Source organism: Ranitomeya variabilis, chromosome 4 (genome assembly GCF_051348905.1).
Source record: "Ranitomeya variabilis isolate aRanVar5 chromosome 4, aRanVar5.hap1, whole genome shotgun sequence".
Classification (NCBI taxonomy): domain Eukaryota; kingdom Metazoa; phylum Chordata; class Amphibia; order Anura; family Dendrobatidae; genus Ranitomeya; species Ranitomeya variabilis.
This window is the reverse complement of record NC_135235.1, coordinates 377,417,429-377,442,174: the sequence shown is the minus strand read 5'-3', so window position 1 is coordinate 377,442,174 and position 24,746 is coordinate 377,417,429. Positions and strand designations below refer to the sequence as shown.

Sequence of the window (24,746 nt, the reverse complement as noted above, 5' to 3'; positions counted from 1 at the left end):
TTTACCTGCGGATTTACAGCGGATTTCCAGTGTTTTTTTGTGCGGATTTCACCTGCGGATTCCTATTGAGGAACAGGTGTAAAACGCTGCGGAATCTGCACAAAATTGACATGCTGCGGAAACTACAACACAGCGTTTCCGCACGGTATTTTCCGCACCATGGGCACAGCGGATTTGGTTTTCCATAGGTGTACATGGTACTGTAAACCTGATGGAAAACTGCTACGAATTCGCAGCGGCCAATCCGTTGCGGATCCGCGGCCAATCCGCTGCGGATTCGCAGCCAAATCCGCACTGTGTGCACATGCCCTAACCCTAACCCTACCCCTAACCCTACCCCTAACCCTACCCCTAACCCTACCCCTAACCCTACCCCTAACCCTACCCCTAACCCTAGTAGAAAAAGAAAAAAAAATATTTTATTTATTTTTATTATTGTCCCTACCTATGGGGGTGATAAAGGGGGGGGTCATTTACTATTTTTTTTATTTTGATCACTGTGATCGGCTATATCTCAGTGATCAAAATATATCTGAAACGAATCTGCCGGCCGGCAGATTCGGCGGGCGCACTGCGCATGCGCCTGCCATTTTGGAAGATGGCGGCGCCCATGGAGAAGACGAACGGACACCGGGAGGCCCGGTAAGTACGAAGGGGATCGGATCACGGGGGGGGGGGGGGGGAACCGGAGCACAGGGGGAGCGGACAGGACGACTTAGGGGGGCGGACCACATAACGGAGGACTGGGGAGGAGATCGGTGGGTGTGGGGGGGTACAGATTAGGTTTTCCAGCCATGACCGATGATATTGCAGCATCGGCCATGGCTGGATTGTAATATTTCACCGTTTTTTTGGGTGAAATATTACAAATCGCTCTGATTGGCAGTTTCACTTTCAACAGCCAATCAGAGCGATCGTAGCCACGAGGGGGTGAAGCCACCCCCCCTGGGCTGAAGCACCACTCCCCCTGTCCCTGCAGATCGGGTGAAATTGGAGTTAACCCTTTCACCCGATCTGCAGGGACGCGATCATTCTGTGACACAGCATATGCGTCACAGGTCGGATTGGCACCGACTTTCATGACGCATACGCTGTGTCACAGGTCGGGAAGGGGTTAATCTCACAGGCAGACAGTGCTGCAATGTTATCGCAATACATGACTGCGGTCCTTTTATTTGCAACTTATTAACATTTAAGAAGGGGTTGTCCAGTGGTTTAACTCCTTTAAATAATTAAATAAACATATAATATTAAAATAAATAGAACTACCGTATATACTCGAGTATAAGCCGAGATTTTCAGCCCAAATTTTTGGGCTGAAAGTGCCCCTCTCGGCTTATACTCGAGTCACGGTCGGCGGGTGAGGGGGAGAGGGTGCTGAGGCATACTTACCTGCTTCCGGGGCTCCTGGCGCTCCCCCTGCCCGTCCCATGGTCTCCGGGTGCCGCAGCTCTTCCCCTGTTCAGCGGTCACGTGGGACCGCTCATTAGAGAAATGAATATGGACTCCACTCCCATAGGGGCGGAGCCGCCTATTCATTTCTCTAATCAGCGGTAACGGTGACCGCTGATAGAGGAAGAGGCTGCGGCACCGAAGACCAGCTGTCCGGGGGAAGGAGCGGGACGCCGGGAGCAGGTAAGTATGTCATATTCACCTGTCCGCGTTCCACACGCCGGGCGCCGCTCCATCTTCCCGGCGTCTCTCCGCACTGACTGTTCAGGTCAGAGGGCGCGATGACGCATATAGTGTGCGCGCCGCCCTCTGCCTGATCAGTCAGTGCAGAGAGACGCCGGGACGGGACGCTGAGGAGCTGCAAGGAAGAGAGGTGAGTATGTCTTTTATTATTTTTATTGCAGCAGCAGCAGCAGCAGCAATGGCGCAGCTTTCTATGGCACATCTATGGGGCAATAATGAACAGTGCAGAGCATTATATGGCACAGCTATGGGGCAATAATGAACGGTGCAGAGCACTATAAGGCACCGCTATGGGGCATTTCTGAACGGTGCAGAGCACTATATGGCACAGCTATGGGGCAATAATGAACGGTGCAGAGCACTATATGGCACAGCTTTCTATGGTACAGCTATAGGGCAATAATGAATGGTGCAGAGCACTATATGGCACAGCTATGGGGCAATTATGAACGGTGCAGAGCACTATATGGCACAGCTATGGGGCAATTATGAACGGTGCAGAGCACTATATGGCACAGCTATGGGGCAATTATGAACGGTGCAGAGCACTATATGGCACAGCTATGGGGCAATTATGAACGGTGCAGAGCACTATATGGCACAGCTATGGGGCAATTATGAACGGTGCAGAGCACTATATGGCACAGCTATGGGGCAATTATGAACGGTGCAGAGCACTATATGGCACAGCTATGGGGCAATTATGAACGGTGCAGAGCACTATACGGCACAGCTATGGGGCAATAATGAACGGTGCAGAGCACTATATGGCACAGCTATGGGGCAATAATGAACGGTGCAGAGCACTATATGGCACCGCTATGGGGCAATTCTGAACGGTGCAGAGCACTATATGGCACAGCTATGGGGCAATAATGAACGGTGCAGAGCACTATATGGCACAGCTTTCTATGGTACAGCTATGGGGCAATAATGAACGGTGCAGAGCACTATATGGCACAGCTATGGGGCAATTATGAACGGTGCAGAGCACTATACGGCACAGCTATGGGGCAATAATGAACGGTGCAGAGCACTATATGGCACAGCTATGGGGCAATAATGAACGGTGCAGAGCACTATATGGCACCGCTATGGGGCAATTCTGAACGGTGCAGAGCACTATATGGCACAGCTATGGGGCAATAATGAACGGTGCAGAGCACTATATGGCACAGCTTTCTATGGTACAGCTATGGGGCAATTATGAACGGTGCAGAGCACTATATGGCACAGCTATGGGGCAATTATGAACGGTGCAGAGCACTATATGGCACAGCTATGGGGCAATAATGAACGGTGCAGAGCACTATATGGCACAGCTATGGGGCAATAATGAACGGTGCAGAGCACTATATGGCGCAGCTTTCTATGGTACAGCTATGGGGCAATAATGAACGGTGCAGAGCACTATATGGCACAGCTATGGGGCCATAATGAACGGTATGGCGCATCTATTTTTATTTTTGAAATTCACCGGTAGCTGCTGCATTTTCCACCCTAGGCTTATACTCGAGTTATAAGTTTTCCCAGTTTTTTGTGGCAAAATTAGGGGGGTCGGCTTATACTCGGGTCGGCTTATACTCGAGTATATACGGTATACATATTGCCCAAAGATCAGAAAGTGTAATACAGCACTTACTCACCAAGTAAAAGGCTGCATGTTATGTAGGAATGGTCTAAAGCCAGCAATGCATTCAAAAACCATGGTACCGAAGCTCCAGTAATCAACAGTCACAGTGTAAGGCTTGTTCTCAAAGAGCTCTGGGGCCTTCAGGGAAAGGAAAAGGAAAGAATAGAGATAGGTAACCATTCCATTTTATCTGCATTTTTCCCACGATCGTAAAAAAACCACAAAAACACGATCATCTTTGCCTCCAATTAAAAAAAAATTAAAATCACATCAAACAATGTGGCTTTTCAACAATTTTGCAATATGAACTTAAACGTCTTTGTGCCAGGTGTCTTTAGGCCTTGTTTCCATGTATCTAGCCAACTGTTTTTTTTTTTTTCCTTCAGTATTTTACAAAAACATCTGCTTTTCTCATACGGTGTTATCTGTGATTTTCATGAATAAAAATCATACTCATTAATAGTCTATGGGACTTCTCAAAAATGTCTGCGTTTTTTTGGCAGACTGAGTGGTCCTCACAAAATAGTAGAGACGGGTCTGATTTTGATCTAGGAGTCCGTAAAAAAAACAATTAAACAACATTCGGATGCTGTCCATATTATGTTTTTCACAGACTGTTTGATAGGAGTGGTTGAAGAAATCTCCATCAGTTATCTATTTTTAAAAATCGAAGAAAAACCAATGAAACTCTGACCAAACTGATGGTAAAAACGGACACTGATGAAACTGCTCAAAAACAGTGATGAAACTCAGATGTTTTTTGCTCCTGAGAAAATCCTTGATGTTTGAAGGCGGCCTTAGGTATTACTGATGAGGGAACAGTTCAGTTCAGTTTTCTATTGTTCCTGTTCCAATTTATTTGGTGCAGCAGCGGTATAACCCACAACTGAGAAAACAAAGGATCCCCATTTATATATGCAAAAAATACATTATACATACCAGATATTGTAGAGTTCCTACAAAAGAGGTACAGAGACTTCCCTGATCAAGATCCTTGGCATAGCCTAAATCAATGATTTTGTGCACAATCTAGAACAAGGAGAAATAATTATAAATATAACATTTACCAGACAACACTTTTGATAGAGCTGGATTTACCTTTCCACTACAGTCTTGCAGCACAATGTTTTCCGGTTTCAAGTCTCTGTGAATGATTCGGTTCTCATGTAGATACTGAATCCCGGAGCCTAGACAGAAGTCAATAGAGTACAACGTTCTGTTGCAATAGGCATGTTAAAAGCAGCTTTCACAATTATGGACGTGGTTCATGGATTTGGAGCAAAGTAAAAAATGTTTTCTATTTTTAAATAAAGGCAAAAAAGTTACAGTTATATGAGAAATTATATCGTAAGGGGGAGGGGGCCTGGAGTACATTTGCTAAATAAATGTTACAACTTTATAAAAAGTTGCAGTTTATAGATAACCAAAAACATCGGGTAACCCCAAACCTGTCCACAATTAAGAGTATAAAAAAACCCAAAAATTGGTGAACACAAAATAATTTATAAATGGTTCAAGTTAAAAGAGAAAGGAGCATATGAAAACCAGGCAAAAAACACCCAAAAATATGGCTCAAATGCAATAATTAATTGGGCTCATTAAAGGGAACCTGTCACCCCCAAAATGGCTGGTGAGGTAAGCTCACCGGCATCAGGGGCTTATCTACAGCATTCTGTAATGCTGTAGATAAGCCCCCAATGTTACCTGAAAGAGGAGAAAAAGACGTTAGATTATACTCACCCAGGGGCGGTCCCGCTCTGGTCCGCGTCCGATGGGTGTCTCCGGTCCGCTCCGGCGCCTCCCATCTTCATTCCATGGCGTCCTCTTCGGGTCTTTACGCCGCGGCTCCGGCGCAGGCGTACTTTGTCTGCCCTGTTGAGGGCAGAGCAAAGTACTGCAGTGCGCAGGCGCCGGAAAGGTCAGAGAGGCCCGGCGCCTGCGCACTGCAGTACTTTGCTCTGCCCTCAATAGGGCAGACAAAGTACGCCTGCGCCGGAGCCGCGGCGCGAAGACCCGAAGAGGACGTCATGGAACGAAGATGGGAGGCGCCGGAGCGGACCGGAGACACCCATCAGACGCGGACCAGAGCGGGACCGCCCCTGGGTGAGTATAATCTAACGTCTTTTTCTCCTCTTTCAGGTAACATCGGCGGCTTATCTACAGCATTACAGAATGCTGTAGATAAGCCCCTGATGCCGGTGAGCTTACCTCACCAGCCATTTTGGGGGTGACAGGTGCCCTTTAAGCTTTATGTTTTCCTATTAAAATGGGAATAACCTTTTAAACCCTTCATGACATGCGCCGTACTAGTACTGTGCATGTCGTGTCTCCCCCTTTGATGTGGGCTCCGGCGCTGAGCCCACATCAAAGTCGCGACATGTCAGCTGTTTTGTACAGCTGACATGTGCGCGCAATAGGGGCAGGTGGAATCGTGATCCACCTGTCGCTATTAACTAGTAAAATGCCGCTGTCAAACGCTGAGAGCGGCATTTAACTACAGCTTCTGGCCTTCGGGCCGGAAATGCGCGCATTGCCGACCCCCGTCACATGATCGGGGGTCAGCGATGTGTTGGCATGACAACCTGAGGTCTCCTTGAGACCTCTATGGTTGTTGATGCTGGCTTGCTGTGAGCGCCACCCTGTGGTCAGCGCTCATAGCAAGCCTGTAATTCAGCTACATAGGAGCGATCTGAAGATTGCTGCTATGTAGCTGAGCTGATCAGGCTATGCCAGCTTCTAGCCTCCCATGGAGGCATTGAAGCATGGCAAAAGTAAAAAAAATAATTTTTTTTTTTAAATATAAATCACCCCCCTTTCGCCCCATACAAAATAAAACAATAATAATAAAAAAAAAAATCAAACATACACATATTTGGTATCGCCGTGTTCAGAATCGCCCAATCTATCAATAAAAAAAGGATTTACCTGATCACTAAACGGCGTAGCGAGAAAAAAAAATTAAAAGCGCCAGAATTACTTTTTTTTGGCTGCCGCGACATCGCATTAAAATGCAATAACGGGCGATCAAAAGAACGTATCTGCACAAAAGTGGTATCAATAAAAACGTCAGCTCGGCACACAAAAAATAAGCCCTCAACCGACCCCAGATCACAAAAAATGGAAACACTTACAGGTATCGGAAAATGGCGCAATTTTATATTTTGTTTTTAGCAAAGTTTGGAATTTTTTTTTCACCACTTAGATAAAAAATAACCTAGACATGTTTGGTGTCTATGAACTCGTAATGATGTTGAGAATGATAATGACAGGTCAGTTTTAGCATTTAGTGAACCTAACAAAAAAGCCAAACAAAAAACAAGTGTGGGATTGCACTTTTTTTGCAATTTCACCTCACTTGGAATTTTTTCCCGTTTTCTAGTACAAGACATGGTTAACCCCTTCATGACCCAGCCTATTTTGACCTTAATGACCTGGTCGTTATTTGCAACTCTGACCAGTGTCCCTTTATGAGGTAATAACTCAGGAACGCTTCAACGGATCCTAGCGGTTCTGAGATTGTTTTTTCGTGACATATTGGGCTTCACGTTAGTGGTAAATTTGGGTCGATAATTTTTGCGTTTATTTTTGAAAAAAATGGAAATTTGGCTAAAATTTTGAAAATTTCGCAGTTTTCAAATTTTGAATTTTTATTCTGTTAAACGAGAGAGTTATGTGACACAAAATAGTTAATAAATTACATTACCCACATATCTACTTTACATCAGCACAATTTTGGAAACCAAATTTTTTTTTGTTGCTAGGAGGTTATAAGGGTTAAAATTTGACCAGTGATTTCTCATTTTTACAGCAAAATTTACAAAACCATTTTTTTTAGGGACCACCTCACATTTGAAGTCAGTTTGAGGGGTCTATATGGCTGAAAATACCCAAAAGTGACACCATTCTAAAAACTGCACCCCTCAAGGTGCTCAAAACCAAATTCAAGAAGTTTATTAACCCTTCAGGTGTTTCACAGCAGCAGAAGCAACATGGAAGGAAAAAATGAACATTTAACTTTTTCGTCACAAAAATGATCTTTTAGCAACAATTTTTTTTATTTTCCCAAGGGTAAAAAGAGAAACTGGACCCCAAAAGTTATTGTACAATTTGTCCTGAGTACGCCGATAACCCATATGTGGGGGGGAACCACTGTTTGGGCGCACGACAGGGCTCAGAAGGGAAAGAGCGCCATTTGACTTTTTCAATGAAAAATTGGTTTCAATCTTTAGTCGGCACCATGTCGCGTATGGAGAGCCCCTGTGTGCCTAAACATTAGAGCTCCCCCACAAGTGACCCCATTTTGGAAACTAGACCCCCCAAGGAACTTATCTAGATGCATAGTGAGCACTTTGAACCCCCAGGTGCTTCACAAATTGATCTGTAAAAATGAAAAAGTACTTTTTTTTTTTTCACAAAAAATTTCTTTTAGCCTCAATTTGTTCATTTCCACATGGGCAACAGGATAAAATGGATCCTAAAATTTATTGGGCAATTTCTCCTGAGTACACTGATATCTCACATGTGGGGGTAAACCATTGTTTGGGCACACGGCAGGGCTCGGAAAGGAAGGAGCGCCATTTGACTTATGAATGAAAAATTGGTTTCAATCTTTAGCCGGCACCATGTCGCGTATGGAGAGCCCCTGTGTGCCTAAACATTAGAGCTCCCCCACAAGTGACCCCATTTTGGAAACTAGACCCCCCAAGGAACTTATCTAGATGCATAGTGAGCACTTTGAACCCCCAGGTGCTTCACAAGTTGATCTGTAAAAATTAAAAAGTACTTTTTTTTTTTCACAAAAAATTTCTTTTAGCCTCAATTTGTTCATTTCCACATGGGCAACAGGATAAAATGGATCCTAAAATGTGTTGGGCAATTTCTCCTGAGTACACCGATACCTCATATGTGGTCTCAAACCACTGTTTGTGCACACGACAAGGCTCGGAAGGGAAGGAGCGACATTTGACTTTTGAATGAAAAATTAGCTCCAATCGTTAGCGGACACCATGTCATGTTTGGAGAGCCCCTGTGTGCCTAAACATTGGAGCTCCCCCACAAGTGACCCCATTTTGGAAACTAGACCCCCCAAGGAACTTATCTAGATGCATAGTGAGCACTTTGAACCCCCAGGTGCTTCACAAATTGATCCGTAAAAATGAAAAAGTACTTTTTTTTTTTTTTTTTTTTCACAAAAAATTTCTTTTAGCCTCAATTTGTTCATATCCACATGGGCAACAGGATAAAATGGATCCTAAAATTTATAGGGCAATTTCTCCTGAGTACACGGATACCTCACATGTGGGGGTAAACCATTGTTTGGGCACACGGCAGGGCTCGGAAGGGAAGGAGCGCCATTTGACTTATGAATGAAAAATTAGCTCCAATCGTTATCGGACACCATGTCGCGTTTGGAGAGACCCTGTGTGCCTAAACATTGGAGCTCCCCCACGTGACCCCATTTTGGAAACTAGACCTCCCATGGAACTAATCTAGATGTGCGGTGACCACTTTAAACCCCCAAGTGCTTCACAGAAGTTTACAACGCAGAGCCATGAAAATAAAAAATAATTTTTCTTTCCTCAAAAATGTTTTAGCAAGCAATTTTTTATTTTCACAAGGGTAAAAGGAGAAATTGGACCCCAATAGTTGTTGCCCAGTTTGTCCCGAGTATTCTGGTACCCCATATGTGGGGGTAAACCACTGTATGGGAGCACGTCGGGGCTCTGAAGGGAGGGAGCACCATTTGACTTTTTGAACGCAAGATTGGCTGGAATCAATGGTGGCGCCATGTTGCATTTGGAGACCCCTGATGTGCCTAAACAGTGGAAAACCCTCAATTCTAACTCCAACACTAACCCCAACACACCCCTAACCCTAATCCCAACTCTAGCCATAACCCTAACCACAACCCTAACCCCAACACAACCCTAACCCTAATCCCAACCCTAACCACAACCCTAACCCCAACACACCCCTAACCATAACCCTAACCACAAGCCTAATCTTAACCCTATTTCCAACCCTAGCCGTAATTCCAACCCTAACTCTAAGGCTATGTGCCCACGTTGCGGATTCGTGTGAGATTTTTCCGCATCATTTTTGAAAAATCCGCAGGTAAAAGGCACTGCGTTTTACCTGCAGATTTACCACGGATTTCCAGTGGTTTTTTAGTGCGGATTTCACCTGCGGATTCCTATTGAGGAACAGGTGTAAAACGCTGCGGAATCAGCACAAAGAATTAACATGCTGCGGAAAATACAACGCAACGTTTCTGCGCGGTATTTTCCGCACCATGGGCACAGCGGATTTGGTTTTCCATAGGTTTACATGGAACTGTAAACCTGTTGGAAAACTGCTACAAATCCGCAGCGGCCAATCCGCTGCGGATCCGCAGCCAAATCCGCACCGTGTGAACATAGCCTAATTCTAAGGGTATGTGCACACGCTACCGAAAACGCTGCGGATCCGCAGCAGTTTCCCATGAGTTTATAGTTCAATGTAAACCTATGGGAAACAAAAAACGCTGTGCACATGCTGCGGAAAAAACTGCGTGGAAACGCAGCGGTTTACATTCCGCAGCATGTCACTTCTTTCTGCGGATTCTGCAGTGGTTTTACAACTGCTCCAATAGAAAACCGCAGTTGTAAAACCGCAGTGAAATCCGCAGAAAAACCACGGTGAATCCGCAGCGGTTTTGCACTGCGGATTTATCAAATTCACTGCGGAAAAATCCACAGAGGACCAGAATACGTGTGCATAGCCATAGCCTTACCCTAGCCCTAACCCTAACCCTAGCTCTAACCCTAGTGGAAAAAAAAATAAAAAAAAATATTTTCTTTATTTTATTGTTGTCCCAACCTATGGGGGGGTGATAAAGGGGGGAGTTCATTTACTATTTTTTTTTTTATTTTGATCACTGCGATAGGTTTTATCACAGTGATCAAAATGTACATGGAACGAATCTGCTGGCTGGCAGATTCGGCGGGCGCACTCCGCATGCGCCCGCCATTTTGGAAGATGGCGGCGCCCATGGAGGAGACGGACGGACACCGGGAGGCTCGGTAAGTATGAGGGGGTGGGGGATGAATCGGAGCACGGGGGGAGAGGACAGGAGGACGGAGGAGAGAAGACCACAGAACAGAGGACTGGGGAGGAGATCGGTGGCGGTGGGGGACAGATCAGGGTTTCCAGCCATGGCCGATGATATTGCAGCATCGGCCATGGCTGGATTGTAATATTTCACCACCTTTCATAGGTGAAATATTACAAATTGCTGATTGGCTGTTGCACTTTCAACAGCCAATCAGAGTGATCGTAGCCACGTGGGGGCAAAGCCACCCCCCCTGTGCTAAAGTACCACTCCCCCTGTCCCTGCAGATCGGGTGAAATTGGAGTTAACCCTTTCACCCGATCTGCAGGGACGCGATCATTCTGTGACACAGCATATGCGTCACAGGTTAGATTGGCACCGACTTTCATGACGCATACGCTGTGTCACAGGTCGGGATGGGGTTAAACCAATGGTGTCGTTCAAAAGTACAACTCGTCCCGCAAAAAATAAGCCCTCACATGGCCATATTGACGGAAAAATAAAAAAGTTATGCCTCTGGGAAGGAGGGGAGCGAAAAACGAAAACGCAAAAGGGCTGCCTCTTGAAGGGGTTAAAGGGGTTGTCGCTTATTTGGACATCCCCTTCTCAATCACTGTTTCCCCTTATAAATAATATGGCTGTAGTCGCCTCTGATGCAGGACATCCCTGTGCAAATCAATAGCGGCTTCATTCTCCCCTCTTTTATATGTAACTAGCTGTACTACCCGGCTTCGCCCGGGGTAATAACTGCTGTTAGCAAAATAGAATGTGTTAACAAAAATTTATTCTGCACAAAAAAAAACACAAAACAAATAGATAGAAATGTAATTATTAAAAGGCAAAAACTAAGCTAATAGAAGCATTTTACAACATATATTTCAACACCAGAGATATTCCACACAGATTTAACTAAATTGGCCAAGTAATGTGAAGTAATCTTCTACTACTTATTCGAGAGCCTTTTGATAAACGACATTCTTAGTTTTTCCTTCAGGTGCAAAGACAAACAGATTTTTGGCTGTTCCAACTCTTGAACAGGCCACAAAGTTGACCATGAGAAAAGCATGGAGATTGTAAATCTAAGCCAGCTGAAGAGCCCGGCGTTGCCTGGGCATAGTAAATATCTGTGGTTAGTTATAGCACCTCACTTCTCTTATTTTCCCATCACACCTCTCATTTTCCCCATCACATCTTTCATTTTCCCCCTCACATCTCTCATTTTTCCCCTCACACCTCATTTTCCCCCTCACTCCTCTCATTCCCCCCTAACACTTGTCATTTCAACCTCACATCTGTCATTTTCCGATCACTCCACTATTTTCCCTCACTCCTCTCATTTTGCACTCACACCTTTTCATTTTCACCTCACACCTCTCATTTTCACCTCAGTATATACATGTTTGTCATCTCCCTTATATATAGTATACACCTGTATGTCATCTCCTGTATATAGTATATACCTGTATGTCATCTCCCCTGTATATAGTATATACCTGCTGTGTGTCATCTCCCCTGTATATAGTATATACCTGTATGTCATCTCCTCCTATATATAGTATATACCTGTATGTAATCTCCTCCTGTATATAGTATATACCTGTGTGTCATCTCACCTATATATAGTATATATCTGTGTGTCATCTCCTCCTGTATATAGTATATACCTGTATGTCATCTCCTCCTGTATATACTATATACCTGTAGGTAATCTGCTCCTGTACATAGTATATACCTGTGTGTCATCTCCTTCTGTATATAGTATATACCTGTATGTCATCTCCTGCTGTATGTAGTATGTACCTGTATGTCATCTCCTCCTCTATATAGTATATACCTGTGTGTCATCTCTCCTGTATATAGTATATATCTGTGTGTCATCTCCTCCTGCATATAGTATATACCTGTGTGTCATCTCCCCTGTAAATAGTATATACCTGTGTGTCATCTCCTCCTGTATATAGTATATATCTGTATGTCATCTCCTCCTGTATTAGACCTCGTTCACACGTTATTTGGTCAGTATTTTTACCTCAGTATTTGTAAGCTAAATTGGCAGCCTGATAAATCTCCAGCCAACAGTAAGCCCACCCCCTGGCAGTATATATTAGCTCACACATACACATAATAGACTGGTCATGTGACTGACAGCTGCCGGATTCCTATATGGTACATTTGTTGCTCTTGTAGTTTTTCAGCTTATTAATCAGATTTTTATTTTTGAAGGATAATACCAGACTTGTGTGTGTTTTAGGGCGAGTTTCGTGTGTCAAGTTGTGTGTGTTGAGTTGCGTGTGGCGACATGCATGTAGCGACTTTTGTGAGATGAGTTTTGTGTGGCGACATGCGTGTAGCAACTTTTTGTGTGTCGAGCTGCATGTGACAGGTTAGTGTAGCAAGTTGTGTGCAGCAAGTTTTGAGCATGGCGAGTTTTGCGCGTGGCGAGTTTTATGTGTGGTGCCTTTTGAGTATGTGCAAGTTTTGTGTGAGGCAACTTTTGCATGTGTTGCAACTTTTGTGCATGTGGCAATTTTTCCGCGTGTGCAAGTTATGTGTGTGGCGAGTTTTCCATGAGGTGAGTTTTGCACGTGTGGCGAGTTTTGCATGTGGAGAGTTTTTTGCGTGGCGAGTTTTGAGCGGCGCTTTTGTGATTCGACTTTTATGTGGCGAGGTTGGTGTATGTGTGGTGAAATGTGCGCAGAGGGTGGTATATGTGTTCGAGCACGTGGTAGTGTGGCGCGCATTTTGTGTGTTCATATCCCCGTGGTGGTGTGGTGATTATCCCATGTCGGGGCCCCACCTTAGCAACTGTACAGTATATACTCTTTGGCGCCATCGCTCTCATTCTTTAAGTCCCCCTTGTTCACATCTGGCAGCTGTTAATTTGCCTCCAACACTTTTCCTTTCACTTTTTCCCCATTATGTAGATAGGGGCAAAATTGTTTGGTGAATTGGAAAGCGCGGGATTAAAATTTCACCTCACAACATAGCCTATGACGCTCTCGGGGTCCAGACATGTGACTGTGCAAAATTTTGTGGCTGTAGCTGCAACAGTTCAGATGCCAATCCCGGACATACATACACACATACATACACACATTCAGCTTTATATATTAGATTGACATACATTCAGAGGGAATCAGAGCTGCAGCTGCTGTCTACCTCCACATATCAGTTATGTCCGAAGGAGGGGTCATCAGGATGTAACTTAAGACCCAAGTGGGCCAGTGCAGACAACGCTGGAACAGGGCTGGCACCGCAGGAGAGTGTAGCTGTTATTTTACTTGCTGGAAACATGGTGACTGAAAAGGGGGTGTCAGTAGTGGCAATTCATTTAAATCTAGTAAGGTGAATCCATTACAATACAGCCATCAGCACTGGACCAGAGAGATTACATACCAATGTCACTTAATATATTCAGCACTTGACTTTCCTTCAGACCACAGCAGTTTTCTGGTTTGTTCAAAAGCTAAAGCGAAAATAAGAAAAAAAGTAAGAATACTGCAATTATATGCATTTGTTTTTGGTATCAATGCTGTAACTAATCCCTTAGTGACAGTGACAGAGACAATATTAAGCTTAATGACCAAGCCCAATCTTTCAAATCTGAACAGTGTACTCCTTCAGGGTTCCCTTTGGGCTCAACGCTGTCTCTCTGATTAATGCCCTCCTTGCACGGGCTGACAGCTTTGGTGGGTGGCCCCCTCTTGGCAGTTTGTTGTGGTACCATATAAATTCCATTTGATGATAATAAATTTGATGGTGCTCCGGGGAACATCAGAGATAGAGATATATATTTACCCGTATATACTCGAGTATAAGCAGACCCGAATATAAGCCGACCCGAGTATAAGCCGAGACCCCTAATTTTGCCACAAAAAAACCTGGGAAAACTTAATGACTCGAGTATAAGCCTAGGGTGGAAAATGCAGCAGCTACCGGTAAATGTCAAAAATACAAAGATACCAATAAAAGTAAAATTAATTGAGACATCAGTAGGTTAAGTGTTTTTGAATATACATATTGAATCAGGAGCCCCATATAATGCTCCATAAAGTTTATGATGGGCCCCATAAGATGCTCCATATTAAAATATGCCCCATATAATGCTGCACAAATGCGGATTATGGCCCCATAAGATGCTCCATACAGACATTTGCCCCATATAATGCTGCACAAACGTTGATTATGGCCCCATAAGATGCTCCATAAAGATAATTGCCCCATATAAAGCTGCACAAACATTATGCCCCATAAGAGGATCCATGTACACATTTGCCCCATATGCTGTTGCTGCGATAAAAAAAAAAAAAAAATCACATACTTACCTCTCGTCGCTCAGGCCCCCGGCACTTGCTATATTCACCTGCTCCCCGTTCCACCGCCGCTGCGTCTTCCCCGTCCTCTGCACTGACTGTTCAGGCAGAGGGCGGCGCGCACACTAATCCCGTCATCGCGCCCTCTGACCTGAGCATCAGTGCAGAGGACGGGGAAGATGCAGCGGCAGCCGGCGGTGGAATGGGGAGCAGGTGAATATTGCGCACTGTGCTATACTCACCTGCTCCTGGCGCGGTGTCCCTGGTTCCCCGGCGCTACCAGCTTCTTCCTGTAGTGAGCGGTCACATGGTAACGCTCATTACAGTAATGAATATGAGGCTCCACTGCTATGGGAGTGGAGTGGGGTCCATATTCATTACTGTAATGAGCGGTACCATGTGACCGCTCACTACAGGAAGAAGCTGCCGGCGCCAGGGAACCAGGGACTGCGCCAGGAGCAGGTGAGTATGATTACACAGCTGCTGCTCCATCTCCCCTGCCGACCCCTGGGTATGACTCGAGTATAAGCCGAGAGGGGCAATTTCAGCCTAAAAAAAATGGGCTGAAATTCTAGGCTTATACTCGAGTATATACGGTATTTATTTTTTTAATAATCCAACCCTGACTTGTACTTCTCAACAACCTAGTCCCAACTTGTTTGGAGATTTCCTTGGTCTTCATGGTGTTCAGTTATTGGTGCCTCTTGCTTTATTGTGTTGCATCCTCTGTGGCCTTTCAGAAAAGATGTGTATATACTGACAGAGTATGTGACACAGATTGCACACAGTTGGACTTCCTTTCTCTAAGCATGTGACTTCTGAAGGATAGTGCTTGCACAATAAATTAAGAGTTTAATCGCCAAAGGAGTGAATACATATGCATATGCCATTTTTTTGTTATTTGATCTCAGAAATTTAATTTATACCTATAGTTTTCTCACTTCAACTTAGACTTTTTAGGGTAAGTTCACACAGGGCGTTTTTGCTGCTTTTTTTTCTGCAGCAAAACCTGATCTTCTTGGCAGGAAAGAAGCTGCGTCAAAAACACAGGTTTAGGTGCATTTTTTGTTGCGTATTTTCAAAATAAGAAAAACCAGGCGCACTGCTATATATAGAGGATATATAAGCCGGGGTGCAATCAGTAGAAAAACAACAATGAACATGAAAAGAAAAAGACACTACTGGAATTATGCACACCACTGCAACCATAATAATATGAAAAAATCCACTTTATTTTTTCTTTTGTTGCATATTTGGTGCGTTTTTTTTCTCTTTGTCCATGCTAATGTCCTTGAATTTTCAGCAGCAAAAATGCAGCACATAATGATACCTGCGCGATTTTGCTGCGGTTTTCTCAACACCCATTCAAGTCTATGGGTGAAAAACGCTGAAAAAACGTAGCAAAAACACTGAAAGAAGTGACATGCTCTATGCCCAAAAATCGCAGCAAAGCACAAAATACAGTTCACACAAAAAACCAATGTGTGAGAATGAGATTTCTGAAATCTCATAGGCTTTGCTGGTACTGTAAAAAGCAGCTGAAAATTAGCAAAAAAGCAGCAAAAAAATGCAGCAAAAACGCCCTGTGTGAACTTAGGGTACCGTCACACATTGAAATTTTCATCGCTGCGACGGCACGATTCGTGACGTCGCAGCGTCGTATAATCATCGCTCCAGCGTCGTAGACTGCGGTCACACGTTGCAATCACGGCGCTGGAGCGATGCCGAAGTCCCCGGGTAACCAGGGTAAACATCGGGTAACTAAGCGCAGGGCCGCGCTTAGTAACCCGATGTTTACCCTGGTTACCAGCGTAAACGTAAAAAAACAAACAGTACATACTCACCCGTCGGTGTCCTTCAGGTCCCTTGCCGTCTGCTTCCTGCTCTGAGTGCAGCCGTACAGTGAGAGCAGATCGCAGCACCGCTGTGATCTGCTCTCACTTTCCGGCCGGCACTCAGAGCAGGAAGCAGACGGCAAGGGACCTGAAGGACACCGACGGGTGAGTATGTACGGTTTGTTTTTTTACGTTTACGCTTGTAACCAGGGTAAACATCGGGTTACTAAGCGCGGCCCTGCGCTTAGTTACCCGATGTTTACCCTGGTTACAAGCGAAGACATCGCTGGATCGCTGTCACACACAACGATCCAGCGATGTCAGCGGGTGATCAAGCGACGAAAGAAAGTTCCAAACGATCTGCTACGACGTACGATTCTCAGCAGGGTCCCTGATCGCTGCTGCGTGTCAGACACTGCGATATTGTAACGATATCGCTAGAACGTCACGAATCGTAACGTCGTAGCGATGGAAATTTCAATGTGTGACGGTACCCTTACCCTTATTCATCATGGCACACACAAGTTGGATAACAAAAATATTGAAATACAAGTTGTAATGTAAACAAATTTGTAAAAGGCCAAGGTGGAGGGGGGAGTGAAGAATGCTTTTGCAAGCCACTGTACATATCCTGGTCATTCTGAGACTGTTTATTCATGACATTGTACTTCATGTTAGGGGTATATTTAAGTCTATACGTTTTTACCATTTCTGTGTAAAAATCTGAAATTTTAATAAAATTTAGAAAAAATTTGCAATTTTCAAACTTTCAAGGCTATGTGTAAAGCAGACACCACACAAAATAGCTATTAACATTTCCCATAAGTTTTCTTTATGTCAGTATTATTTTTCAAAGCTCCTTATATTTTGTTACTATGTTATAAGGGTTAAAATTTAGCAGCAATTTTTTATAATTTTTTTTTTTTTTTTTTTTTTCAAAGAAACTTTACAAATCCAATTTTTTATGGATCTATTCAGTTGTGAATGGATTTTAAAGGGGCCTATATACTGGAAACCTCCATTTTAAAAACTGCATCCCTAAAATTATTGTAAACTTCTGCTAAGAAATTTGTTAACCATTTGAATGCTACACAGAAATTTTGACAAAGTAAATTGAAAAAAAAAATTACATGCTCTCCACTAAAATATTACTACAGCAGGAAATTTTTAATTTTTATACGGAGTAATAGGAGAAAACAGACCATAAACTGTATTACGCAATTTCTCCCGAACATGGCAATATTCCACATGAGGTCAAAAACTGCTGTTTGGGCACACGGCAGGACTCGGAAGGGAAGAAGAACTACCGTATTTGACATTTGGAGCGTGAATTCCTCTGCAAAAGATAGCAGACACCATGTCTCATTTGAGAGCCCCTGAAATCGCAAAACAGCAGAAACCCCCACAAGTAACCTCATTATGGAAACTGAACCCCTCAATAAATTCATCTAGGGGAATCCATCTTGAATCCATAGGTGCAGAACAAAACTTTTTAACATTTAGGTATGATAAGGAAAAATTACATTTTTCCAGTAAAATGCTATTTTAGTCCCAACTTTGTACTATTTCACTAGGGATGATTGAAGCAAATGGACACCATAATTTCTCCAGAAAGTTAACATCACATATGTGGTCAAAAACTGTTGCTTGGGTTCATGACAGGGTTCGGAAGGGAAAGAGTACTATTTGATTTTTGGAACAACCCCATTTTGGAAATTAGATGCCTCAAGAAATTCATCTAGGAGTGTGTTAAGCTTTTCGAAAGCATACATGCTTCACATAACATTTTAAAATTTGTATGTAGAAACCAAAAATTTGCTTTAACAGCTAAAATGTTGTTTTAGCCCCAAGTTTGCATTTTAAAACAAGGGATAATAAGAGAAATTGGACCCCATAAATTGTTAAGCAATTTCTCCCAAATGAGATGTTATGTGGTCAAAAACTGCTGTTTCAGCACATGGCAAAGGTTGGAAGGAAAAGAGCACAATAAGATTTTTGAAGCGTAAATGTATCTGGATTGTGAACATCATTCCACATTTGCAGAGCCTGACATGCCTAGCAGAAGAAACTCCCAAAAGATACCTTGTTTTAGAAACTATAGCCCTCAATGAATCTATGGGTGTATTGAGCATTTATAACCCTGTGATTTATGAAGCTTTATAGCATTTAACCCCTTAACCGCCAAAGGTGGTTTGCACGTTAATGACCGGGCCAATTTTTACAATTCTGACCACTGTCCCTTTATGAGGTTATAACTCTGGAACGCTTCAACGGATCCCACTGATTTTGACATTTTTTTTGTGACATATTGTACTTCATGTTAGTGGTAAATTTCTTTGATATTACCTGCGTTTATTTGTGGAAAAAATGGAAATTTGGTGAAAATTTTAAAAATTTCGTAATTTTCCAACTTTGAATTTTTATGCCCTTAAATCACAGAGTTATATCACACAAAATACTTAATAAGTAACATTTCCCACATGTCTACTTTACATCAGCACAATTTTGGAAACAACATTTTTGTTTGTTACGGAGTTATAAGGGTTAAAAGTTTACCAGCGATTTCTCATTTTTACAACAAAATTTACAAAACCATTTTTTTTTAGGGACCACCTCACATTTGATGTCACATTTAGGGGTCTATATGGCAGAAAATACCCAAAAGTGACACCATTCTAAAAACTGCACCCCTCAAGCTGATCAAAACCGCATTCAAGAAGTTTATTAACCCTTCAGGTGCTTCACAGGAGCAGAAGCAATGTGGAAGGAAAAAATGAAAATTTAACTTTTTAGTCACGAAAATGATATTTAGCAACAATTTTTTTATTTTCCCAAGGATAAAAGGAGAAATTGGACTTCGAAAGTTGTTGTCCAATTTGTCCTGAGTACGCTGATACCCCATATGTGAGGGGGAACCACTGTTTTGGCACACGGCAGGGCTCTGAAGGAAAGGAGCGTCGTTTGATTTTTTTCAACCTAAAAATGGATGGAACTGCGATCGGACGCCATGTCACGTTTGACGAGCCTCTGATGTGCCTAAACAGTGGAAACCCCCCCACAAGTGACCCCATTTTGGAAACTAGACCCCCTAAGGAACTTATCTAGATGTGTGATGAGCACTTTGAAACCCCAGGGCTTCACTAAAGTTTATAATGCCCGGGTGTGAAAAAAATCTATATTTTTTTTTCTCCACAAAAATGATTTTCTAGTCCCCACTTTTTTATTTTCCCAAGGGTAACAGGAAAAATTGGACCTCAAATGTTGTTGTCCAATTTGTTCTGAGTACTCTGGTACCCCATATGTGGGAAAAAACTGTTTGGGCACACGTTGGTGCTCGAAAGGGAAGTACTGACGTTTTGGAACGCAGACTTTGATGGAATGGTCTGCGGGCGTCATGTTCCGTTTCAAGAGCCCCTGATGTGCCTAAACAGGAATAAAAACCCACAAGTGACATCATTTTGGAAAGTAGACCCCCAAAAGAACTTACATAAATGTGCCCCCTTTGGAACTAAACTGTTTCCTGTAAAGTAAATTAGCATTGCATGGAGGTGTGGTACAATTTAAAGCAATCCTTCATACACAGGCCAGGTTTGTCGGGGCAGGTGTCGCATTGATAGATGGTGTCCTTGCGTATTCCCCTTTTGTAGCACACTCTGCACCTTTTTTGCGGCTTACCTTTTCTTCCAGTTGGCGGGGCAACCCCCAGAAAATGCTGACCTGGTATGATACGAGCACCTTCAGTTCCAGAGGTACTGGGGCCCGCTCCTTCCGGAGTGCCAAACATCAGGGCCTTAACTACTACCTCCTGGAAATGAGGTACGACGTATCGGTGTGGCGCGCACATCGTGACAGCAGGAAAGCGTTGAGCATTGCCATTTGTACAATGTGCACGGCCAGCTATTTGTACCACACCCTGGCCTTTCTCAAAGCACTGTACGGTTGGAAGAGTTGATCGGAGAGATCAACGCCCCCCATGTTTTTGTTGTGCCCCAGTACACAGGTCGGTTTGCTGACCTCTGTAGAGGTACCCTGTACAGTGCTGAGGGCGCTGCCATCACCGTGTATGGTGGTCAATAGAAGGACAACCCTCTTGTCCTTGACCACCAGCAGGTGGTCGCTACATTGGGCTTTGCTCTCACCTTTTCTGAGCATCTGCCCAAGTAGCGTCTTCGGGAGGCCTCTCTGATTTTTGAGGACAGTACCGCAGGCTGCGGTACCTTGCGCAGAGAGGGATTTGTAGAGTGGGATGCTGGTGTAAAAGTTATCGGTATAGAGGTGATAACCTTCATCCAGCAGTGGATGCACCAAATCCCACACAATTTTCACACTCACTCCCAGGACTTGAGGACACTTAGGCGGTTCAATCCTGGTGTCCTTCCCTTCGTAGACTCTAAAGCTGTAGGTGTACCCTGAGGTACTCTCACACAGCTTGTAGAGTTTGATTCCATACCTGGCCCTCTTGCTGGGCAGGTACTGACGGAATCCGAGCCGCCCCTTAAAATGAATTAAGGACTCATCCACGCAGATGTCCCTTTGAGGCACGTACACTTCAGCAAACTTTGTTGAAGTGTTCAATGACCGGCCGAACTTTGAACAGACGGTCAAAGTTAGGGTCATCTCGTGCGGGACACTATGCATTATCGTTATAATGCAGGAACTTATGGATGGCCTCAAAACGCATCTGGGTCATAACCATTCGGAACACTGAAGTGTTATATAAAATATCAACACTCCAACATTGCCGAAGTTGTGGCTTCTTCAGGATCCCCATGTGAAGGACCAGGCCCCAAAACTGCATCATTTCAACTGCGTCTACAGGAAACCAGTTAGAATATGATGAACCTGAGTTTTGTTCCAAAAATTGATGAGGATACAAATTAGCTTGCTCCACCATGAGGTTAATAGAAGCCTCAGAGAAAAAGACTTTGAAAAAGTCTAGTTCTGTGAGGCTGGTGGTGTCAAACTTGATTCCTGATTCTGCCACAAAATCAGGAATCAGTGGCTCGTAATTTTCAGGCGGCGAGGTCCATATGGGGTCCACAGTGGGGTGCGCTGGTTCGTCTACAGCAATGGTGGGTGCTGTTTCATCTTCATCAATGATGGGCACTGCCTCATCTTCTGTCCTGCTAACGTCTGCGTGGCGGTTCTGCGGGACCGGAGGAGGAAGATGAGAGGGGGAAGAGGATGAGGAAGCATCAAAAAAATAAAGTGGGATACTCTCCCTCGCTATCAGTGTCGGAGGCAAGGAAAGAATATGCCTCCACCAATGAATAGCGCCGTTGGGAAGAACGGGACTTTTTTTGTGAGTATGGCGCTTGGGTGTACTTTATTGGTAACGGTGTACGTGTGGGGGGATAGTGTTTGGTGCAAACTATTCTGAAAAGAAAAAACTAAAGGAAAAAAAAAGCAAATAGGGAAAAAAATACCTGCGAAAAGAAAAGCCTAAAACAGCAGGCACTAGCTCTGATAAGTGAACTGAATCACTTATCAAAGTTCGGCGGCTGCTGGGTGTGCAAACGGGATGTGGAAAAAAACAAACAAACAAAAAAAAACAAAATTGCAGGCGCGAGAGCTTTGATAAGTGAACCGCGTCACTTATCAAAGTTCGGCGGCTGCTGGGTGTGTGCACAAGTGTGGTGCAAAGGGGAAGGGGTAAAAAAAAAAAAAAAAAAAAAAAAAAAAGGAAACCGGCAGGCACAAGCTCTGATAAGTGAATTGCGTCACTTATCAAAGTTTGGCAGCGGCGGGATGTTTACGGAGTTGGCGCAAAGGGGGCTGAGGAAAAAAAGCGAGAACGAGTGTTCGGTGAACTGCGTCACCAATCAACGCTCGGAGGCTGCTAAACGTGCGCACGGAGGTGGCGCAAAGAGGGATGGAGGGGAGTAAAAAAGGGGATGGGGAAGGGGGGATGAAGAGAGATCGGGTAGGGATCAGGGATAACACTTACCGTTGTAGTCTGTCTTCTTTCTTCTGTCTTCTTTTTTTTCTAAAGCAGGGTTTGTGGTGTTACAGGCTTCTGTAGCACCACAAGGCCCAGCAAGAGGAGATCTGGCTGTGTGACCGCTCTGAAGGGATCCTCAGCTAGAGTGAGGACCCCTGCAGCGCAGTCAGACAGGTCACAGGCAGGTCACAGAGCGGTCACACCGCTGCTGTGAGCTGTCATTGGTGGAATGGAATGATCACATCGATCCCACCAATCCCTGCAGGATCTGGTGACCATGGCAACTGCCTAGGATCGCTCACAGCCAGGTCACCAGCAGGGCACACAGCGGTCACAACGTGACCGCCGCTGTGCCCTGTGATTGGCGCGATCGTCGATAACATCGATCGCGCCAATCAGCTCCTGCAGGCCCTGCAGGGCCTGTCCTGTCCTAGGCTCTGGCCTAGGATCGGTGCTATTACAGCACCGATCCAGGCCGGTACAAGCAGGGCACAGCGCGGTAATACCGCTGCTGCGCCCTGCGATTGGCGATATCAATACGATCGGTGATCGCGCCAATCAGGGGGGTTTTTTGCCGGCACCTGGAGTTGCCAGGCACCAGCCTAGGATTGAGTACACCGGTACTTGATCCTAGCCTGGGACCTCATTGTTTCAGCCAATCTGCTTGGCTGAAACAATGAGAAACGCTGCGATTGGCTGTTCAGTTGAACAGCCAATCACAGCAATCGAGAGGCTTGGGGGGCGGCACCATATCCCAGGATGCCGAGGCCATCTTCCGTGAGGCGAGATGGTGTTGGAAATTTAATGCGATCACCGCGGACTTAAGTTGCGATGTCGCATTAAATAGCATGATGTACTATCTCGTCACTGGGTATTAAGTCCCAGGTCACCTTGACGGGATAGTACATCATATGGGATAAAGGGGTTAATATATTAAAACATGAAATTACATTTTCTCTCTAAAATACTGTTTTAAAGGGAACCTGTCACCCCCCCAGGCGTTTTTAACTAAAAGAGCCACCTTGTGCAGCAGTAATGCTGCATTCTGACAAGGTGGCTCTTTTAGTTCTGGTTGCTGTAACTGCCAAAATAATCAGTTTTGTAATTTCTCCTAAATACCTTTTCTTCAGTCAAGGAGGCAGGCCTTTCCCCCCTGCTGCAGACGCCACACAGCCGTCACTCAAATCTTCTTGGCCCCGGGTGCCGCCTCCTCACCGCTGTTTTGAAATGAGCCGGCGCCTGCGTGCTTTTCTCCTGCCTTGGGCAGGCGCAGTGAGCGCTGCCCATCCTCTGTGCGGCCGCCCTGCCTGTGAATCCCAGCCCCGCAGTGAGAATAAATCAGAAGACACTGGGGGGCTGGGATTCACAGGCAGGGCGGCCGCACAGGCGCAGTCAGCTAGACTGCATATGAGGACAGACGGGCAGCGCTCACTGCGCCTGCCCAAGGCAGGAGAAAAGAGCGCAGGCGCCGGCTCATTTCAAAACAGCGGTGAGGAGGAGGCGGCGCCCGGCGCAAAGAAGATTTGAGTGACGGCTGTGTGGCGTCTGCAGCAGGGGGGGAAACGCCTGCCTCCTTGACTGAAGAAAGGTATTTGGGACAAATTACAAAACTGATTATTTCGGTAGTTACAGCAACCAGAACTAAAAGAGCCACCTTGTAAGAATGCAGCATTACTGCTGCACAGGGTGGCTCTTTTAGTAAAAAACGCCTTTGACAGGTTCCCTTTAACACCAAATTTATAAACTACACTAGGGGTGATAGGAGAAAATGGACCTCAATTTGTTATGCAATTTCCTCAGAACACAGTGATTTCCTATATGTGGTCAAACACTAATGTCTGGGCACATGGCAAAACTTGGAAAGCAAAAAGCACTATTTAATTTTTGGAACGCAAATTTGTACACCATGTTGCATTTTAAGAGGCCCTAAGGTGCCAAAGAAGCAGAAACACCCATACCTCATACTGGAAACTTCACTGTTAAGGAATTAATCTAGGGGTGTAGTGAGTATTTTGACCGTAGAAATATAATATTTTATTGGTAAAAATGTAACTTTTTTTTAGCAGCAAATTTGTCAGTTAGTTGCACAAGGGTTAATAGGTGAAACTGAACCCCACAATTTGTTGCGCAATTTGTCCCGAATGCGGTGATTCCTTGTGAGGGCTGACAAGGAAGGAGCGCTATTTGAAGCCAACATTTGTGGAGCCCCTAAAGTGACAGAACACCAGGAAAAAAAAAA

At 44.5% G+C, this 24,746-nt stretch overlaps 1 protein-coding gene across 2 annotated transcripts in view; it reads right to left on the bottom strand.

Moving 5' to 3' along the window:
* The window catches only part of CHUK (component of inhibitor of nuclear factor kappa B kinase complex), a 192,203-nt gene that overhangs the window by 101,108 nt on the left and 66,349 nt on the right, over positions 1-24,746 (bottom strand). For both annotated transcript variants that reach the window (XM_077250778.1, XM_077250779.1), the window contains 4 exons: positions 13,815-13,884; positions 4,427-4,515; positions 4,268-4,357; positions 3,342-3,466 (listed from right to left, as the gene is read on the bottom strand). In XM_077250778.1, the coding sequence (XP_077106893.1) occupies positions 3,342-3,466; positions 4,268-4,357; positions 4,427-4,515; positions 13,815-13,884 (374 nt within the window). The remainder of the gene's footprint in view (positions 1-3,341; positions 3,467-4,267; positions 4,358-4,426; positions 4,516-13,814; positions 13,885-24,746) is intronic.